Source organism: Sitophilus oryzae, unplaced genomic scaffold (assembly GCF_002938485.1).
Source record: "Sitophilus oryzae breed Bouriz unplaced genomic scaffold, Soryzae_2.0 scaffold_172_pilon_pilon, whole genome shotgun sequence".
Taxonomy (NCBI): Eukaryota; Metazoa; Arthropoda; class Insecta; order Coleoptera; family Curculionidae; genus Sitophilus; species Sitophilus oryzae.
In genome coordinates this window covers 6,123,936-6,141,774 of record NW_022146424.1, presented here as the reverse complement: position 1 = coordinate 6,141,774, position 17,839 = coordinate 6,123,936, and the positions used below count along the sequence as shown (strand labels likewise).

Below are 17,839 nucleotides of genomic sequence, written 5' to 3'. Positions count from 1 at the left end.
AAAATAATCAAAAAATGTCTTTTGGGGCCTTTACACTTTCGGCTATGAGTCAAGCAACTTTGATGCGTGCAAAAAAAATATTTTTTCTGATACGTACGCAGCCTACCCTATATCAAAAAATTAATAACAATAATATAGTTGAAAAGGCCGCTATTTTTACATGTCGTGTTAATACTAAATAAAAAATATAAACAATAAGTAACAAAAACAACATTTAGAGTGGATAAAAGAAAGAATATAAAAAAAATTATACCTTCTAACATAATCACGTTTTTACTTTTAAATATCATAGTTGAGTAGGTAATATTTTTAAAAAGAGTATTGTATTAATTTTGTAAAAATAATCATTTAGATTATTTTTTTTTAATTTGGCTATAAATTTAGTATCATATTAATATCATATCTGCCTACTAAATAGATGTCCAAATATTTACTTAATATTACAGGTTCTTCAACAAATTAAAATAAGCTAATTCCACATAATATGGAAAAATACAATATGATCGAAAAAAAAAGGCATCAGCGATGGCTCTGAAATGAAGATCGCTGTCATTTTATGTAAAATTATATGGGAAATGTCATCGATCGTCATTTCCAAGTCAACTCGACGCCGTTTTTTTGTCGATCATAGGTTACAATATATTACAGAAAATCCAGTTTAACAGTCAATTAAAATGATAAACATAACTTTCACTGTCAACTCAACAAATTTATTTCGTAAATGACTATTTTATAACAAAGCAATAAGGGCTGGAAAACATTGGTATAAACAAATAAACTAAGAAAGAAATTTTAAGAATCCACTCCATATATAGTACCGTATGATCGAAAAAAACGGCGTCCAATTGGCTTGGAAATGACGATCAATGACATTTCCCATATAATTTTACATAAAAAATGACAGCGATCTTCATTTCATAGCCATCGCTGACGCCGTTTTTATTCGATCATACGGTACTAATAGTTAAGAAAATATTTTAAACAAAATATACGTCTAATATCACACAAAATGATCCTAAAATAACCCTAGAATTGGAAGAAAATCTACTGGAAATATTATTTGAGTCTGGAAGAAAATGAATTTAAAATATAAATTATGACCCTTCATAATTTATATTTTAAATTATATAATTATAATAATTTAATATGCAAATTAATGTAATGAATATTTTTTAAAGATGTACTTTTAAATAATCTAATTCTATATCACTGTAAGTACCATACGATCGAAATAACGAGTGGGAAATGAAAATTGATGATAATTTTGGCGAAGTCAAACCCTAGACGCCAATTAATTTTTGTTTATATTGAGTAAAAAATTATTTTTAAATTATTTATAAATAGTTAAAAATTCAAGAATAAATATTTTTTTTTAATAAATTTGTATGTCTGGAGAGTTCTATCCCTTTTTGATCTCTCTATAAAAGAGTTACTTTTTGACAACTTTTATCTCAATTTTTAATAAACGACGTCTAGAAATTGACCTCGCGCCAAAATTATCATCGATTGTCATTCCCAGCCGTCTTTGACGCCGTTTTTTTTTTTGGATCATACGGTACTTTAATGTTTTTGTAAAATGTGTTTTAGGCCATATTAACAAAAATAATTATTATGAGTTATTTAATTCATAGGTACAATCGATACCAAATAAACTTTTAGTTACGCCATCGAGGGTGCGATTATTGAATTCATTGTTGCCAACCATGGACATATTCGGTGCCGGGCTAACTAACTAGAATTTAAATTTTCCTCTGGCAATTCAGGTGGTAGCTCTGCTATAAAAATATCAAGTTGCCACATTTCTTTATTTATTTCCTGGCATTGTGAATCGTTTTGTATTACGAGTTTTTGATTAAAGTGAAATGTATTGTAATACTTGCTTAATTTTGTTTAATACAAAGACCTTGCAATTGAAAATTGTTCTTTATACACACTTTATCACAACCGAATCGAACCACTTGTAGTGCGAAGTGCTCAAGATGTCGAAGCATGTTTGCAACAGCCGTTGCAAAAAACTTATCGCAAACTTATTAGAATATTTTGATCGGGAAAGCGGTAGTAATGACCTTTTAGGTACTATTAAGGAGGTAAGTTTTGTTGATGTAAATAATAACTGTTTATATATTTATAATTAATTCAATTTTGTTTCCTAAAATATTTTGATTAAACCAAACCAATCATCACGTGACTAAAAGTTTATCTGATATGTTCTATATATTTCTAATCTTCCCAGTTGATTCCTTCAGAAATAAAACTACAGTAAACTCAAGTAATTACGCTTGACTGTTTCTTATAATATCAGGGCTGGAATTTCTCTGATAATGCTTCAAACTTTTCAGGCTTTTCAGCTCCTTTGTCCCGCTAAACGTAAAATTAACGTCTGGACTACACAGAGGGTGAATTTGTGGCATCTTGGGACTCGATGGTGTGCCCACACCACTGTCTAAAATTTTAAAACAAATATTTCAAAGTAAGTAAGTATTCAGAACATCAAAATTATTGCAATAAATTGTTGGTTCAATTAGGATAGAAGTTTGGTCCTCTAATTTCAATTTAAGCAAATTTAAGCATTCAGGCAACAACTTTTTTTCTAACCACAATTTCTTTTGACCGATTGTAATCAAAATGCCAAATTTTAAGTATAATTAGTGCAAAAAGTTAAAGTTTGTTAAAGCTTCATTCAGAACCTCGAAATCAGTGGAACAAATTAGTAGTTTCAATTAGTCGTAGAAGTTTGTTCACCTGATTTTAATGTTACCATTCAGAACGTCATAATTAGTAGGCATAGATAAATGAAACAAGTTTAGATTGGAAAGTGCCCATAAGGACAATGTAAACACTATTTGGCGCTATTCTTGCAACGGTCGCGACCCAAAACTTTTGAAAATTTCGGAGCGGTTCGGCTTTTTCCGGAATTATATCACCAAATATTGTTTATTCAAATTTATTATTATTTTCGTTTAATTTTATAAATAAAATACAGTGTGTTGCATACAAGAAACTTTATTTTATATAAGGACGCATGTATGAAATACCTATGAAACATTGGAAACCGACGTTATGCCACGATCCACGATGGTTTTTGCAGTTCACAGTTCTCAGCACAGCTTTTTAAGTTTTTAATGCCACTTTTTCACAATTATCACCGGTTGGAGTAAATAAAACTTGAATTAAACTCACAAGATAGCAATAATTACTTTGAAAATGGACGCTATAAACACTTTTCGGAATTTCTTTAATGAGAGCGGTTTAGATTTTGAAAGATTATTATGATTTTTGAAGATTCTGACTTTGACAAGAGAAAATTATTTCTGTTTTTGTTTGCCGTTGTTTTTAGCGACCGCTATAGCAGCGCCAGATCGCGTATAACGGTCGCGACCCAAAATAATTTCGCGATCCAAAATTTTTACGGGCTTTCCAAACCAAACTTGTTGCATTTATCTATGTTAGTAGGTAGTAGTAATTTTCAATTAGTGGAAAAAGTTAACAAACTTTTGACTTTTTCATTAATTATACTTCAAAATTTGCGAGGAATGTCATTTTGGCCTTTGATTATCACCCGTCAAGAAAAATTTTGGTTAGAAATCAAAAGTTTATTGTTTTACAAGCTAAATATTATGCCTTCTCTATGGATAAAACAGACTACCGCAAGCTGTTGCTAGGATATTTTATTAATTTTAATTGTTCTGTCCAATTCCATACAAGTTAGAAGGGGGATGTGACAGGGTTGCGTGCTGTCTCCACTCCTATTTAATTTATACTCAGAAGCTATTTTCCAAGAGGCTCTGGAAGACGTGGAAATGGGGGTCAAAGTTAATGGAGTGTGGATTAATAATATCCGCTATGCCGACGATACAGTCTTAATTGCAGACAATATACACGACCTACAACAACTGGTCAACAAGGTAGGAGAACAGAGCAAAGCAATGGGTTTAAACATCAACATCAAGAAAACCAAATTTATGATTATATCCAGAAACCCAGATGTGTTTATAAACTCCATCCTAACATTTAACTCAAGGCCCATAGAAAGAGTAGATAAATTTAAGTACTTGGGCATCTGGCTCTCCGAAGAGTGGACATCAGACAAGAAAATTAAATGTCGCATCGAACAAGCTCGGCAGGCATTCTTGAGGTTTCGAAAAGTACTTGTCTGTTCTGATTTTGACCTTAGCCTTAGATTAAGATTCGTAAAGTGTTATGTGTGGTCGGTGCTCCTTTATGGTATAGAAGGTTGGACATTGAAAGCAGCTACCATCAACAAATTGGAGGCTTTTGAGATGTGGCTATATCGCAAAATCCTGAAGATACCTTGGACGGCTAGATTGACAAATGAGGAAGTTCTAAGACGTGTTGACAAAGAGTGTGAAATATTTGAATTGATTAAAAAGAAAAAGACCGCATACCTGGGGCACAGAATGCGAAACCCCAAATATCAATTCTTGCATTTGTTGATAGAAGGCAAGATCGAAGGCCGGAGGGGTATCGGAAGGAAGAAAATGTCTTGGCTGCGGAATATTAGACAGTGGATAGGGCTACTCGATGTTCAGTCGTTAATACACACCGCCCGGAACAGAGAAGCAATGGGAAATGTTATCGCAAACATCCATTAATGGATCTGCACTAGAAGAAGAAGAATTGTTTTTTAGACATTGCGAATGATCGTAAACTGAAAAGTATAAAGTGTAATTGAAACGACTAATTTATTCCACTAATTTGGAGGTTCATAAGCGAATGAAGCTTAACTTTTTCTACTAATTGAAAATTACTATCACTAATTTTGACGTTTTGAATGCTTACTTTGAAATTAGAGGAACAAACTTTTGCGCTAATTCTCGGTGAAGCTTTACTCTAAAATTATTTATGTTAAAGTGTAACTCACCTATTGAATGAGTAGGTGAAACCTTCTCTTTATTATCTAGTATTTCTACAGGTTGGGTTTCAGAATCTCTTCTACCATTTTCAAATTCCTGAATCTTGATATCTATCCTGTTGTTAGTTAGACTAGTTTGACTGTGATTTATCCTGAAAAAATAGAAACGTATAATGATTTAGAATTAGAATAGTAAATCTCTTACTTTTGTTGTTCCAAAATATTACTGTGAGAACTAGAAAAGAAGCTGGATTTCCTCTCCATGGATCCACTAGGGGATGTCTGAGTTTGTTTCTTCAATTGGGGTGTTAAGATGTTCTGTGCGTTTGTATTCAAACTGTTGGATCGAGGCACTTGGTCCAGATTTGTGGGTAAAGCTATCTTTCCTGTAAAGAAAAAAAATCTGATAAAAATCCACGTGTTTAAACATTGTCTAAACAACTAAAACTAGTGTAAACATTAGCTGTAGAGTTGTATATAGGTATAGATTTCGATAATACAATTTTTTGCTAAGAACAAAGGAAAAATACCTGTGCTCAAAGATTTGACCATCAAACGTTCTGGAGGCATCATTCTATTCTCCTTTTCTTGCAACATCTTAATCAGATTAGTTTGGCCAGCACCTTCGTTTCTAATCTTCTCAGATAACGATATTTGTGACATAATTCTCCTCACTTCATCTGGTATTTCCACATTAACCTAACAAAAACTATATATCAACAAACAACTACAAAAAAAAGTAATTCACCTACCTTGTCTTCAATCAAATTACTTATAAAATTAGCCAGAGTGGCTACAGTAACATCCAGACCTCTACTCTGCATCTCAATTCGATTCAGTTGAGCCTGTTGCAGCACTCTAGTTTTTTCCAGTCTTTGTACGTTCGATAAAGCCAATTCCAATTGTGCCATTAAAGTCTTATTTTGTTCTGCTAAGATTTTATTTTCAGCTTCGAGCTTATGCAAAGCTTCTACTTGCGGTTGAACCGAAGACATTTCTTCTTGAAGGACGAAATATTCTACTTTGTATTCTTCAAGCTGTCTACTAATATCCGTAGTATATACCTAAAAAGTTTTAAGCAATTTGTAGCTATTTTATTTGACTTTTTGGTTTCCATCTGTCAATTATACGAGGAAAAATAAAATGTTGATATATTGGTGAAAGTTTGAAACACTGTGTGAAATATGTTAAGAAAGCGAAAAATTTAGCAAGGAATAATTTTATCATTTAGATACATACATCCTTTCTCGGTAGAGGGTTTTTTGTTTCATACCAATAGCTTTATTGTTGGAGATACTGGCTTTTGATGAAGACACTATCATTTTTTAGCCATTTTTACATTAAAACCGTGCCTTTGCCTTTTGGTCCTAGTCATCAGATCTAGTAAGTTGTGATCTCGAAGCAGGCCTTCTTGACGTAAAATTTGCTTCTTTAAATCTTCTTCTTACCATTTCACTTACATGTACGTTCCTTAGGCGCAATTCATTACAAATTTAAAAAGCTGGCAAACGGCTGTTTCTTAGCGGTAAACTTACAATAAATCGATCGTCTCGATTCGAAGTTCTCATACGAAGGTTCCTGGACGTCTAGCATATGAACTTGTACAGAGGAAGCGACTGTACAGGGTGAGTCAACGATAGAGTAAAGTCCATTATCTCATTTGTTTCGAGGTTTACAAAAAAATGTTAAATACAAAAGTTATAGGGAAGGTTAAGATACACATTTTAAAATTATTATAGAGTATACAGAGTGCTTCAAAAAAGTGTGGCGGATATATGATTTTATTAAATGCAACACTCTATTTTTTATTTTATTTTTAGATTCTGCGTAAAATTCTATAACTTTTTTATATATAATGTTATATACCTAAAATTAATAGTTTTTGTAATATTTAAATTTATTTATACAAAGGTTAAATTGCAGTGTGGTAAAAAATTGTCAGTTGTAACATTGTTTCTGAAGTTGGAATACCAAAATTTGGTATGAGAGTTCTATAGAGATTAAAAAGAAGATATATGTTAAGATATTTTAGTTAAATGCTACAGGGTGTTCAAAATATATTTATGAATTTCAACTACTTAAAATTAAAAAATTTCAAATTTTTTAAATAGTACACCCTATATATTTTCATTTTTTCTGATATATTTTGCAAAGCTCTTCAACCTTTATAAGTATGTCATATACCTATTTTTAATAGTTTGCGATTTATTCCAATTTTTTCTATTTTTACACTAATTTTTAATACAATTACGCTATAACATCATAGTTACCGTGACAAAACAAACATATTTATTACTTATTTTTAGCAAGTAGTTTAATAATTAGTTACAATTGTTATTATTAGTCAAAATTAACTAACTTTACTCAAATAAACTAAAATCGTAGTCGTGAATTTCTTGGTGTATTTCTATATTATGAAAGATGACATTTGGATTTTCCGTCGGGCCGAATAGCCACAGATTAGGGTAATACTAACTAGATTACCTAATTGTTGACGACTACTGATATTGAAATTTTCTCCGACATACAGTAAAGTTTTTTTTCTCGTAGTAATTCTGCAGTGGGATTCTGTAAGCTCCGAAGCAAGAAATTTCCTGTCTAGCCTATGCTATTTGTATACGATTATTTGTATACGATATTAAATCAAATTCAAATGTGTCAAATGAATCGTCAAACAGAACTGTCAAGGATCCCCACCCTAGAGAGCTTTTATGGTGCCTTTTCCGCCCACCATGCATGAATACATGGATAGCATTATGCTCCTTCCTTAGTCTTTTTATTCAAAGATCAGAACAAATCAAAATATATAGGGTGTACCATTTAAAAAATGTTAGATTTTTTAATTTTAAGTAGTTGAAATTTATAAATATATTTGCTAACCTAACCTAACCTAACACTCTGTAGCATTTAACTAAAATATTTTAACATATATCTTCTTTTTAATCTCTATAGAACTCTCATACCAAATTTTGGTATTCCAGCTTCAGAAACAATGGTACCACTATACAATTTTTTACCACACTGCAATTTAACATTTGTATAAACAAATTTAAATATTAAAAAAAACTATTAATTTTAGGTATATAAAGTTATATATAAAAAAAGTTATAGAATTTTACGCAGAATCTAAAAATGAAATAAAAAATAGGGTGTTGGGCCTTTAAAGAAACATATGTTATATCCGCCACACTTTTTTGAAGCACCCTGTTTACTCTATAATAATTTTAAAATGTGTATCTTAACCTTCCCTATAATTTTTGTATTTAACATTTTTTTGTAAACCTCGAAACAAATGAGATAATGGACTTTACTCTATCGTTGACTCACCCTGTACTGTATTTCGTGCACACTCAAATCTGTTAGCGATATAATGTTGATCTCTTATCATCTTCAATTCAAAGCAACTATAGCCGATACAACTTCTAGACTTAAAACCATCTCTGCTCGAGTAACTCCCAAAAGCCAACAGACAATAACAATATGAATTTTCAATAACATTAACATTACATACATCATAAACACTATTTCATAGGTGTGTTGAATTGGACCAAATCAAAGGCAAAGTCAAAGGCATGGTTTAAATGTAAAAAATACGAAAAAATATTAGTGTCTTCTTCAAAAGCGAATATCTCCAAAAAATTAGAGCTATTGAGACGAACCAAAAAATAACCTATGGAGAAAAGACGCAGCTAGATAATAAAGTTATTTTCACATTTCTTGCGTTTTTAATATATTAAACACAAAAAAAGAACACAGGGTGTTCCAAACTTTCACCAAAATAACAACATTTTGTGTTCCCTCGTATAATTGACAGAAAGGAAACTTTCATTTTTTATTTAGAAAGAGAGAGTAAAAAGTCAAATAATTTAACTACAAATTGCTTAAAAGATCATCAAAATTGGCCCACTAGAACACCATATATAAAACGTTTTAAGGTTTTTCGTGCCGTTGAGTGTAGAATTTGAGTAAATATATTTTACCTGCTTCATGACTTTGTCTAATGTAGGTTTGTCTATTGAAGCTAAAGGTCCCTTGATATAGTTCATAATTTCCTCAAAACTGTCACAAAGCAAGATCTTGTCTTTGTGAAAACCAAGCAAAGACAAAGCGACTCTGAATATGACATTGGGGCCCTCCAAAAACACTAGATCTATAACAAAAATCAAATTGAGTTGAGATTTATGGTAATACAACGAAAAATCTGCCATAATACACCAAAATATTTCTTTAAATAACCTCATCAATTGGGTGTGGTATATTGTGATAGATTTGTGTATTTTTTAATTTTATTTTCTTACCAAAAACCCTAGTAACAAACCCTAAAGGAAACTGTGAAGCAAACATAGTTAAAACCCATGGTGCTGCATACAAGGTTGGAGCTACTTCGTACAGATCAAAATGGTTATAGAGGTCTGGAATTTGATCATGGAGCAATCTAGAAAGCTGATAGAGCTTTATTTGAAGTCCCATCATGTCTGGAAGATACTGAACTCTTAATGCACGTCTGAACATTAAGTGACGTAACAAGGTAAAGGCTTGAGACTCCTCCATCTACAATAGTCACAAAAAATGATATTAAAAATCTAAAAAGTCTAAACAGATCTAAAGTATCTCAGAGAAATAAGTAAACAAAAAAGTTGTTTAAAGTATACTACACCATTGGAGTTTACTAATTTAGCCGTATGATCGAATAAAAACGACGTCAAAGGCGGCTGGAGAATGACAATCGCTGATAATTTTGGCGAGGTCTATCTCTAGACGTTATTGATTAGAAAGTGTGACATAATACTTGTCAAAAACTAACACTAATTATAAAAATATTTCTCAGTCGTCTTTGACACCGTTTTCGATCAAGTGGTACTTAGCGAGATGGAAACAAAAACATTACATTTGTATAACAAATAACTAAGAAATCCTTTATGTTTAGATATTTCTGTGATAAAAATATAGAATAGAAACTTACATGAAGCAGAAGCACTCCTGCTACAAAGCTCAGTCCTTGACAATATCCAACTTCTGGATCTAACAAAGAGTAAGCCTTCAGTAGATTGAATAGAGCTAACTGACCAGGACCTAGTGGACTACTAAAGTAGGAATGGTTAGGAAAAGTCCTTCCCAAATCAATAAGAATGGCGTGTTGATGCGAAGTGAGTTGTTTCAACAGTTGATCGTAGGGGACGTTGTAGTTTGGATACTTTTGAGGATCCGGAGGTGCCGATTTGAGACAGTGTTGTTCGGCAAGGAATTGCCACACTTCTCCACGTTTTCCTCTAGGAACGCCTGGAGATATACAAAAATAATTTATTTAATGCTCAATTCCAAAAAAAACTACGAAAACGATTTCATATTTTTAATAAAATTTAGTAGTGAAAAATACTGTATAAATATGAATCATTCAACTTGTCAGATAGCTCAAGTCGTTTTCTGTGACATAAGTAATATTGAATGACATAGAAACTAGAAAAAAACAGCCTTGGTTAATTTGGGGACAATAATGATAGATATCTTTCAGGAACTCTTAACACATTTTAACAAGTAATTAAACTATTTAAATTGTCAAGCCTATTGTGTGGTTATAACCTTTATAACTATATCTCCTATAACTATAACTGTTCTATACAGGTTGCTAATTTGTTTATTACTAGCGGCAAGAGCTTTATGGTTGAAATATGGCAACCTCGGCCCGCTCATCGAGAGACGACGCGACGTTAAGTAATATTTCTTTAGTAGTTAAGTAATATTTCTTCTACAAATCGGCAACTTAGCTTAGTACTCATTTGGAATGTAGACAGTGTTGCCATTCTGTTCCCCAATAAGTAACCGTACAGTTAACAATCTGTGTATTACTGTAACTATTCTACAACTCCTTAAAACTATATCTCCACACAGACTCCTATCCCTGTACCCAACTTGTGCAGGTACTCCATAAGTAACCATCAATTTGTATTCATTAACCAGGTAACCATCAATTCGAAGTTGGTCAAAGAATGCCTAGAGAAGCTGAACGAATTAGGGAAAGAAAATAAAGACCTCCCACTCTGAGTTCTAGTCCACCAAGGGATAGAAGGTAACGAAAAAGCAAACGATCTAGCTAGAAAAGGAGCGAACACTCCGCTAGCTGAACCAGAACCGTTCTGCTTTCGAAGTAGAAATACCAACATAAATCGGAACTCAAGACCCTGAAAAACTTTGTCCTTAACCGGAAATGGAAATACAGAGTTTTTAACAGGACACTGACTCCTCAACGAACACCTCAGTAGATTGAAACTAAAAAATAACGGCGAATGTAGATTCTGTGGGCAAAATGGGGAAACACCAGAGCACCTCATCACTGAGTGCGCCGAAATGACAAACATTCCTGTTATAAACTTTGGTCCGACTGATATCCGAGATGGAGAAATATCTCTGTCAAACCGTCTCAGATATTGGCTTTTGTCGAAGCCCTGATGAAAAATGGACATAATAGATCTATAAGGTCAGTGATTAACTTCACTCAACTTGTGCAGGTTCTCGATATGATGGGTGTAGAGAATTTTTAATTGTCATGTTATAAACTAATTTAAAGTCTGTCTAATAAGTGAAATAACAATTTTGGCAAACCACATCCAAAATATGACAGAAATACAATGTACTTTTAAATTAAAATTGCTAACTATCATTATCCGTGGACACACTAATAAACAAGGATAAAATAAAAGAAAAACATTTTTTTAAATAAGGAGACAAAATAAAGACTAACAAAAAAAACAGTCAATTACTAAATTACCTTGTCTTATAGCTTGCAGAAGCATAGGTTTGTCGCACTTCATATGAGCTTCTTTATTGGTTATCATGTCCCACACTTCCATGACTTCCCTTTGAGTAGGTTTCATTTCATCATACTCTAGTTTAATCCTTTTAACTGCTGACTCTTCTTGTTTAGCTAAAATAATAATAGAGTATAAGATGAATCTTTTGGTATTTTAAGAAACAAGAAGACTCCTATATTATATAATAATATAATATATATAAAATAATATAATTTATTCTGGAAAAAAGATACTTTGGTGTATTGATTTCTATAATTTTGTAGTTAAAATTATAAAAATATTATTCAGAATTAGTAGTTAACAGCTTATAGAGAACTCACCTTTTATTCTATCATTTTCTTTTTCCATTCTTACTAACAAAATCGCTTGTTTGATCGCCTTCTTCCATAATTCTCTCAATTCCTCTTTGGTTTTCTTTTTTGTCGGTTGTACTTCGGTTTGTTCATTTTTCACCGTTATCACTCTCTTGAAGATGGCTTGTCTCCATGATCCACCGTCAGTTTTACTACCAGAATCGTCTTCTGGGTTCGTTATTTTGGGACTATTTCCAACTTTAAGAAATCTAGAAATAGGATTGCTCGTATTATCGATCAAACATTGTCTACTAGAAATAACTTAGCATTAAGTAATAATTCTTCTAGTAGAATATAAATTTTTATTAGATTTGCAATAAATTAAACTATTTAAATGTAAATAAAAGTTTTCCTGTTTTATAAACATTTATTTTACTTACATATCTAGCATAGGAGATTTTAGGGTTTTATCTGATCCAGCCAAACTCCTATCTGGTGAAACTGAGCTTTGTTTGGTATTTTTGACGTGTAAATACTGGTCTTTACCTTCTGACTGGGACTCTATAGTTGATGATCTTGAACGAAAACTTTCAGAATCTTTATCGGAAGCAGAAGATTCGCTGATTGGTGCAGCTGCAGAAGCAATAGAGGAAGATTCCTACAAGTGAAATTAACAATAAAATAAATAAAAAAAGAAAATGTGTAATATAATATAAATAAAAATGATAATAAAAAAGAATATTAAAAAATAAGAGATAAAGTTTCAAAAAATAGTTATTAAATATACCTTATTTAAATTGTTCGTGATTGGCAGGCTCATATTTTTCATATTCGGCCCAAAATCGTTACTGGAAGCTTTTCTTTTCAAAAACTGGTCGAATGAATTGGTGAGGGATTTTTTGGCTTTCGTGAAAACACTGGTTCCGCCAATTCCCAAATATTGATTAAGAAATTCTGATCTAGAATAAAAAAATACTTTTAAAATTAGCACACCAAAAAAAGGCACATCAAGTTTAATTTTTCTAATTTTCATATTTTTCTCAAAAGTGGCTGCTATAACTTTTTTATTTTCTCAGATAAAAAAACGAAATTTGGTATTGATTGACGACGTATTCAATTGTTTTCTGTCAGCTCCTGTTTTATCGGAAATGACTACAACTTTTGATTTTTAAATAGTACCCTCGGTATATCTCTACTTTATTCTATAGAAAATGACACTCTGAATAGAATGGCATATCATATGTCAACTTTTATCATTTTCAAATATGGTTTATTTGAAATTGTAACATGCGATTCATAAGGATAATTTGACTCGAAATACCAAGTGTGGAGTACCAAATTATTCGCAAAAAAAATGCTTTTTCCAAATATGCTAATGAGCCACCCTCGTTCCATTTGAAAAAATTGAGATATGATTAAAAATACGATTTGGGCGTTTCTTAACCGACCTGGACAAGACACGAATAACATTAGACGATCAAATGTATTTTTCCAAGACTCCTTCATTAAAAATTAGTGTTTTTAACACTCCCATGGTGTAATATTATCTGATATTATTAGAAAGTGCCCCTCCCTAATAGCTAGAAGGTCAATGGGGGACAGTTGAGAAAAACGCGAGATTCCTACGCATCCTAATTGTTAAACTCATGTATTATTTTATATTTAAATAATAAACATATATGATTAAACAATAGTAGTTTAAGTCATACTACATGGCTGAAACAGGAAGTGACCAAAAACAATTGAATACGTCAATCAATCCTAATTTATATCATATACTAACATACCAAATCTCGTTTTTTTATCTGAAAAAATAAAAAAGTTATAGGGGTGAGCCACTTTTGAGACGCACCCGGTATATAAGGTGTTATATTTAAATTAAACAAGTTATTGCCGTTTAAAGCTAGTAATTATTTAGTATAAATTTTTGGACACCATGTTTAAGGTAGTATAATTTTTATTATTGCAACACAATATCTGATCAATAAATAATCTTAAGTAAATCATCATATTTTTTACTTATTTAGGACACTTTTTTTAAAGTGTAGCTCTGATAGTCCTTCAACGAAACCAAAAATTACAATTTGTAAAAATCTAATCGTTTAACTACAATACTCCGTGCCGTATGTGGTGATCAACCCTGTAGATCAAATGCCAACAATGATGTGATCACTTCGATGTGTCGTTTGTAAATAGAAATATAGATGTTTTACTCTTCTTTTAAAAGCTTTAAACCTCCCAAATACAGTAATGGAATACACTTACCCTTGATTTTATTCATATTATTGGACAACAACCTCGTAAGCTTTATTGTTTCGAAGATTAAAATAATCGCCTTCAAATTTAAGAACACCTTTTATAGATAATGCAGTTCAGTGGTTCTTTTCACAGACAGCCAAGCAGCGCTAAAGTACTACTTTCCTCGGAGGTCAATTCTAGACTAGTGTGAGGTTAGATTTGCCTGAGTACCAGTGCACGAGAGTTATAACGATAACGAAAAGGCAGATAAAATGGCCAAACAAGGCTCATCAATGCCATTCATAAACCCTTCTGAAGCGCTGCAAAAGCTGTCACAAGAATGGACACAAAACGGAAGGTGGCTAATAAATCTCTAGAATGCGGTAGACATTCATCAGGACAGCGGCAGGCGAAACAGTTCATAGTGGATTGGACAAATCCAATTGTTCAAAAGATCATAGTAGAATATTTGCAAAAATTTATCACAGACCTAATAAGCAAAGACACAATATACTATTTAAGCTGTTGTAGTGGATCTACTAATAGGGCATTGAAAGCTTAATAAACATCTAAAGGCATGTAAAACAGATTAGAGCCTGATCTGAAGAAGAAACGAAAGAGCACATTTTATGTCAGTGTGATAGTCTGGCATATGTAGGATTCTTTCTAAGGGAGAGCGCCCACCAAACTGACGTAGCATATGATGTTGCACATGCATGGCAATGATATTGCAAGAGCGTTGCATGATTTTTCAAGAAGCGCACATATAAGTGATATGGCAGTGGCGTAAACATGTCGTCCTCAGAGGATGAAGATTTGTTAACAGTTGTAAACCTAATCAATATGAAGCAAAATTATCCAAAGAGTCGCTATTGGATACACCCCTTTTAGAAAAAGAGATAAAGGAATAGTGGATTTAGCGTTTTTTAGGTATTCAATATGGGGCATCCAGAAAGATTTCAAGCATTTTTTTGATTTGATTTTGATTTCAAGAATCATCAAAGAAACCTTTAATGCGCTAGTTAGAAAAGCCTCAATCGGTGATACAAAACGTATATTGAAGTCCAAATTGTCCTTTTTACAAATTTTTACCAAATTCGAGTAACGTGTTAATAGCACGTGGCGAAAAGTAGAACCAGTTCTATTTTTGAAGCAGTAGCATGGCATGCTACAACGACAAATGGCACGTTTCTGACAGCGCTACTTCAGTGTGCGCTGACGCATTTATTGTCGTTTGTTCAATTCGACGTAACTTTTGCTAGATGCATGTTACTTGCCAGATTACGTGCCACGTTTGATGCTACGTCACTTTGGTGGGCTCTCACTAAGGGTTCTTTGCATTAGGCAATGATACATCATTCACAAGAGCTATATGGTTTCCATGTTAACAGGTTCATGTCAACCTCAAAAAAAATCTAATTCTAAATTAGATTAGAAAATCTAATCTATTCTAATCTAAATAAAGTAATGACAAATCATACCTATTTTCAGCAGTGTCATGTATATGTCTCCCTTGCTTCATTTCGCAATGAGCCCTCAGAAGCATCATCAAAAATTCGTTCTGTTCCCTCAAAGAATCAGTCTCAGCTCCTCTAAACTTGGCTAAAATAGTCATCTGTTCATCCGATTCCAACTGTTCCAGTCTATAATCAGTACCTAAATATTAACGCTTAATCGCCTTTTTTGTATAAGACTACCTTCTTAATATGGCAGCTTGTGTTTTCTTGTCAGACATGTGCTCTATCTCGGTGCAAAGTTTGTGAAACCAAACCATCGGACAGTGGTCGCACGACGTGATGGGTGGTCGAGGTTTTTGTTCGGAATTTAAGAAAGCTTGTGTAATAGCTAAAAATATATTTTCCTATAATAGTAATAGATTATTATGCCATACGATGAAAAAAAAACGGCGTCTAAGACGAAATTAAACCACACACACCAGAAATCCATTTAATAACTGCTGTCAAAAATATCTTTATATAAAAAAAATACAAACAGAACTTTAAAATTAATTCTTAGTTTTTTCCTTCAAATCGTCATACCTGCTACTGCATCTGTTGCAATTGAAGCCGATTCACATTTAAAAATATATCCAGTAAATGTTTGCATAGCTGGAGACATTTCCCTGCATATGAATCCAAAGTGCTCTGACCTGATCAAACCCTGAAATAATTTACCAATATATTTATTATATTTAAATTATATACCGATGACAACAAAAGTGTCATACAGAAGGCACGCATCAAAAATGTCCATTTAGCCAGAGAAGCTTTCAACAAACAACATTCAAAATTTTCATTCAACATTCAAAAAACAATTCAGAATTCAGAAAAAATTATGTGGATTAAAATGAGACACAACATCTGTCGCTGGCACGTATCCTCTCGCTGGACAGTCTTTACAAAAATTTACATTCAAAATGTGAAAAATATACAGGGTTGTTCTGTTGTTCACAACATACGACACGGAGTATTGTAGCTGAACGATTAGATTTTTACAAATTGTAAGTTTTGGGTTCGTTGAAGGACTATTAGAGCCACAATTTATGTCCCAAATAAGTAAAAAATATGATAGTTGTATTTTTTAAATGGAACACCCTGTATATTAAAAAATGTCTATATCTATGTGGCGGATTCATCTTTCCAAAAAAATCCTATATGGGTATTTCGACACTGCACTGCAAGAAAATCTACAAAATAAAATAATTATTTTTTGTAAACACTTCTGCGTTAAACCTAAAACAGACGCTGCTTGTCAGAAGTTATGTTTACAGTAATACAAATTTGCCTAACAAAGAAAAAAAAATGCTTAACGTTTCGGAAAGTTATCTCTTTCCGTCGTCGGAAGCAAAAAAATACAAAGAATAAAGAAAAAAACTACTTAAAATATTTAAATTCAACTATTCGAGAACACTTTACTTTTTAAAGCTGATACGTCTACAAGAAACCGTTGACGTTCTGTTAAAATGACATTTTTAACTTGATATTTAAACTTCAAAATTAACAATTACTACCTGATAACAATTACTTAATAAGGTAAAACCAAAAAGCCCCAAACTTTCTGTATGATTATTTTTAAATTTTACGTATGTTATGTTTATTTATCTTGTTGTATCTATTGTTCTTTAAAATCAAAGAAGCGATTGCCATACATTACTAACATCTACAAATGTGAGGATTGTGTGGCTCACCCCTATAACTTTTTTATTTTTTCAGTTAAAAGAACGAGATTTGGTACGTTAGTATACGACATAAATTAGAATTTATTGACATATTCAACTGTTATCAGTCACTTCCTGTTTCACCGGAAATGACTACAACTTTTGATTTTTAAATGGCACCCTCGGAATTTCTTTACTTTATTCGATAGAAAATAACACTCTGAATAGAATGACATATCATATATCAACTTTTGACATTTTTGCATGTGGCTTATTTGAAATTATAACTTGCGGCTCATAACGAAAATTTAACTTGAAATACCAAGCGTGGGGTATCAAATTATTCGTAAAAAATACTTTTTCCAAATATGCTAATGAGCCACCCTTATTCCATTTGAAAAAATTGAGATATGACTAAAAGTACGATTTGGTTATCTTTTAACCGGCCAGGACAAGACATTAAAAACAT

At 32.2% G+C, this 17,839-nt stretch overlaps 1 protein-coding gene across 4 annotated transcripts in view; it reads right to left on the bottom strand.

Annotated features, from left to right (window-relative positions):
• Nucleotides 1-699: 699 nt before the first annotated feature.
• Nucleotides 700-17,839, bottom strand: part of LOC115881722 (TBC1 domain family member 1) — a 132,792-nt gene continuing 115,652 nt past the window's right edge. For all 4 annotated transcript variants that reach the window (XM_030899335.1, XM_030899338.1, XM_030899339.1 and 1 more), the window contains 15 exons: nt 16,253-16,373; nt 15,911-16,058; nt 15,695-15,856; nt 12,763-12,934; nt 12,416-12,633; nt 12,003-12,244; nt 11,640-11,795; nt 9,837-10,153; nt 9,172-9,424; nt 8,854-9,023; nt 5,626-5,937; nt 5,404-5,572; nt 5,079-5,259; nt 4,883-5,025; nt 700-2,443 (listed from right to left, as the gene is read on the bottom strand). In XM_030899335.1, coding sequence (XP_030755195.1) covers nt 2,274-2,443; nt 4,883-5,025; nt 5,079-5,259; nt 5,404-5,572; nt 5,626-5,937; nt 8,854-9,023; nt 9,172-9,424; nt 9,837-10,153; nt 11,640-11,795; nt 12,003-12,244; nt 12,416-12,633; nt 12,763-12,934; nt 15,695-15,856; nt 15,911-16,058; nt 16,253-16,373 — 2,934 coding nt within the window. In that variant the 3' untranslated portion in view covers nt 700-2,273. The remainder of the gene's footprint in view (nt 2,444-4,882; nt 5,026-5,078; nt 5,260-5,403; nt 5,573-5,625; nt 5,938-8,853; nt 9,024-9,171; nt 9,425-9,836; nt 10,154-11,639; nt 11,796-12,002; nt 12,245-12,415; nt 12,634-12,762; nt 12,935-15,694; nt 15,857-15,910; nt 16,059-16,252; nt 16,374-17,839) is intronic.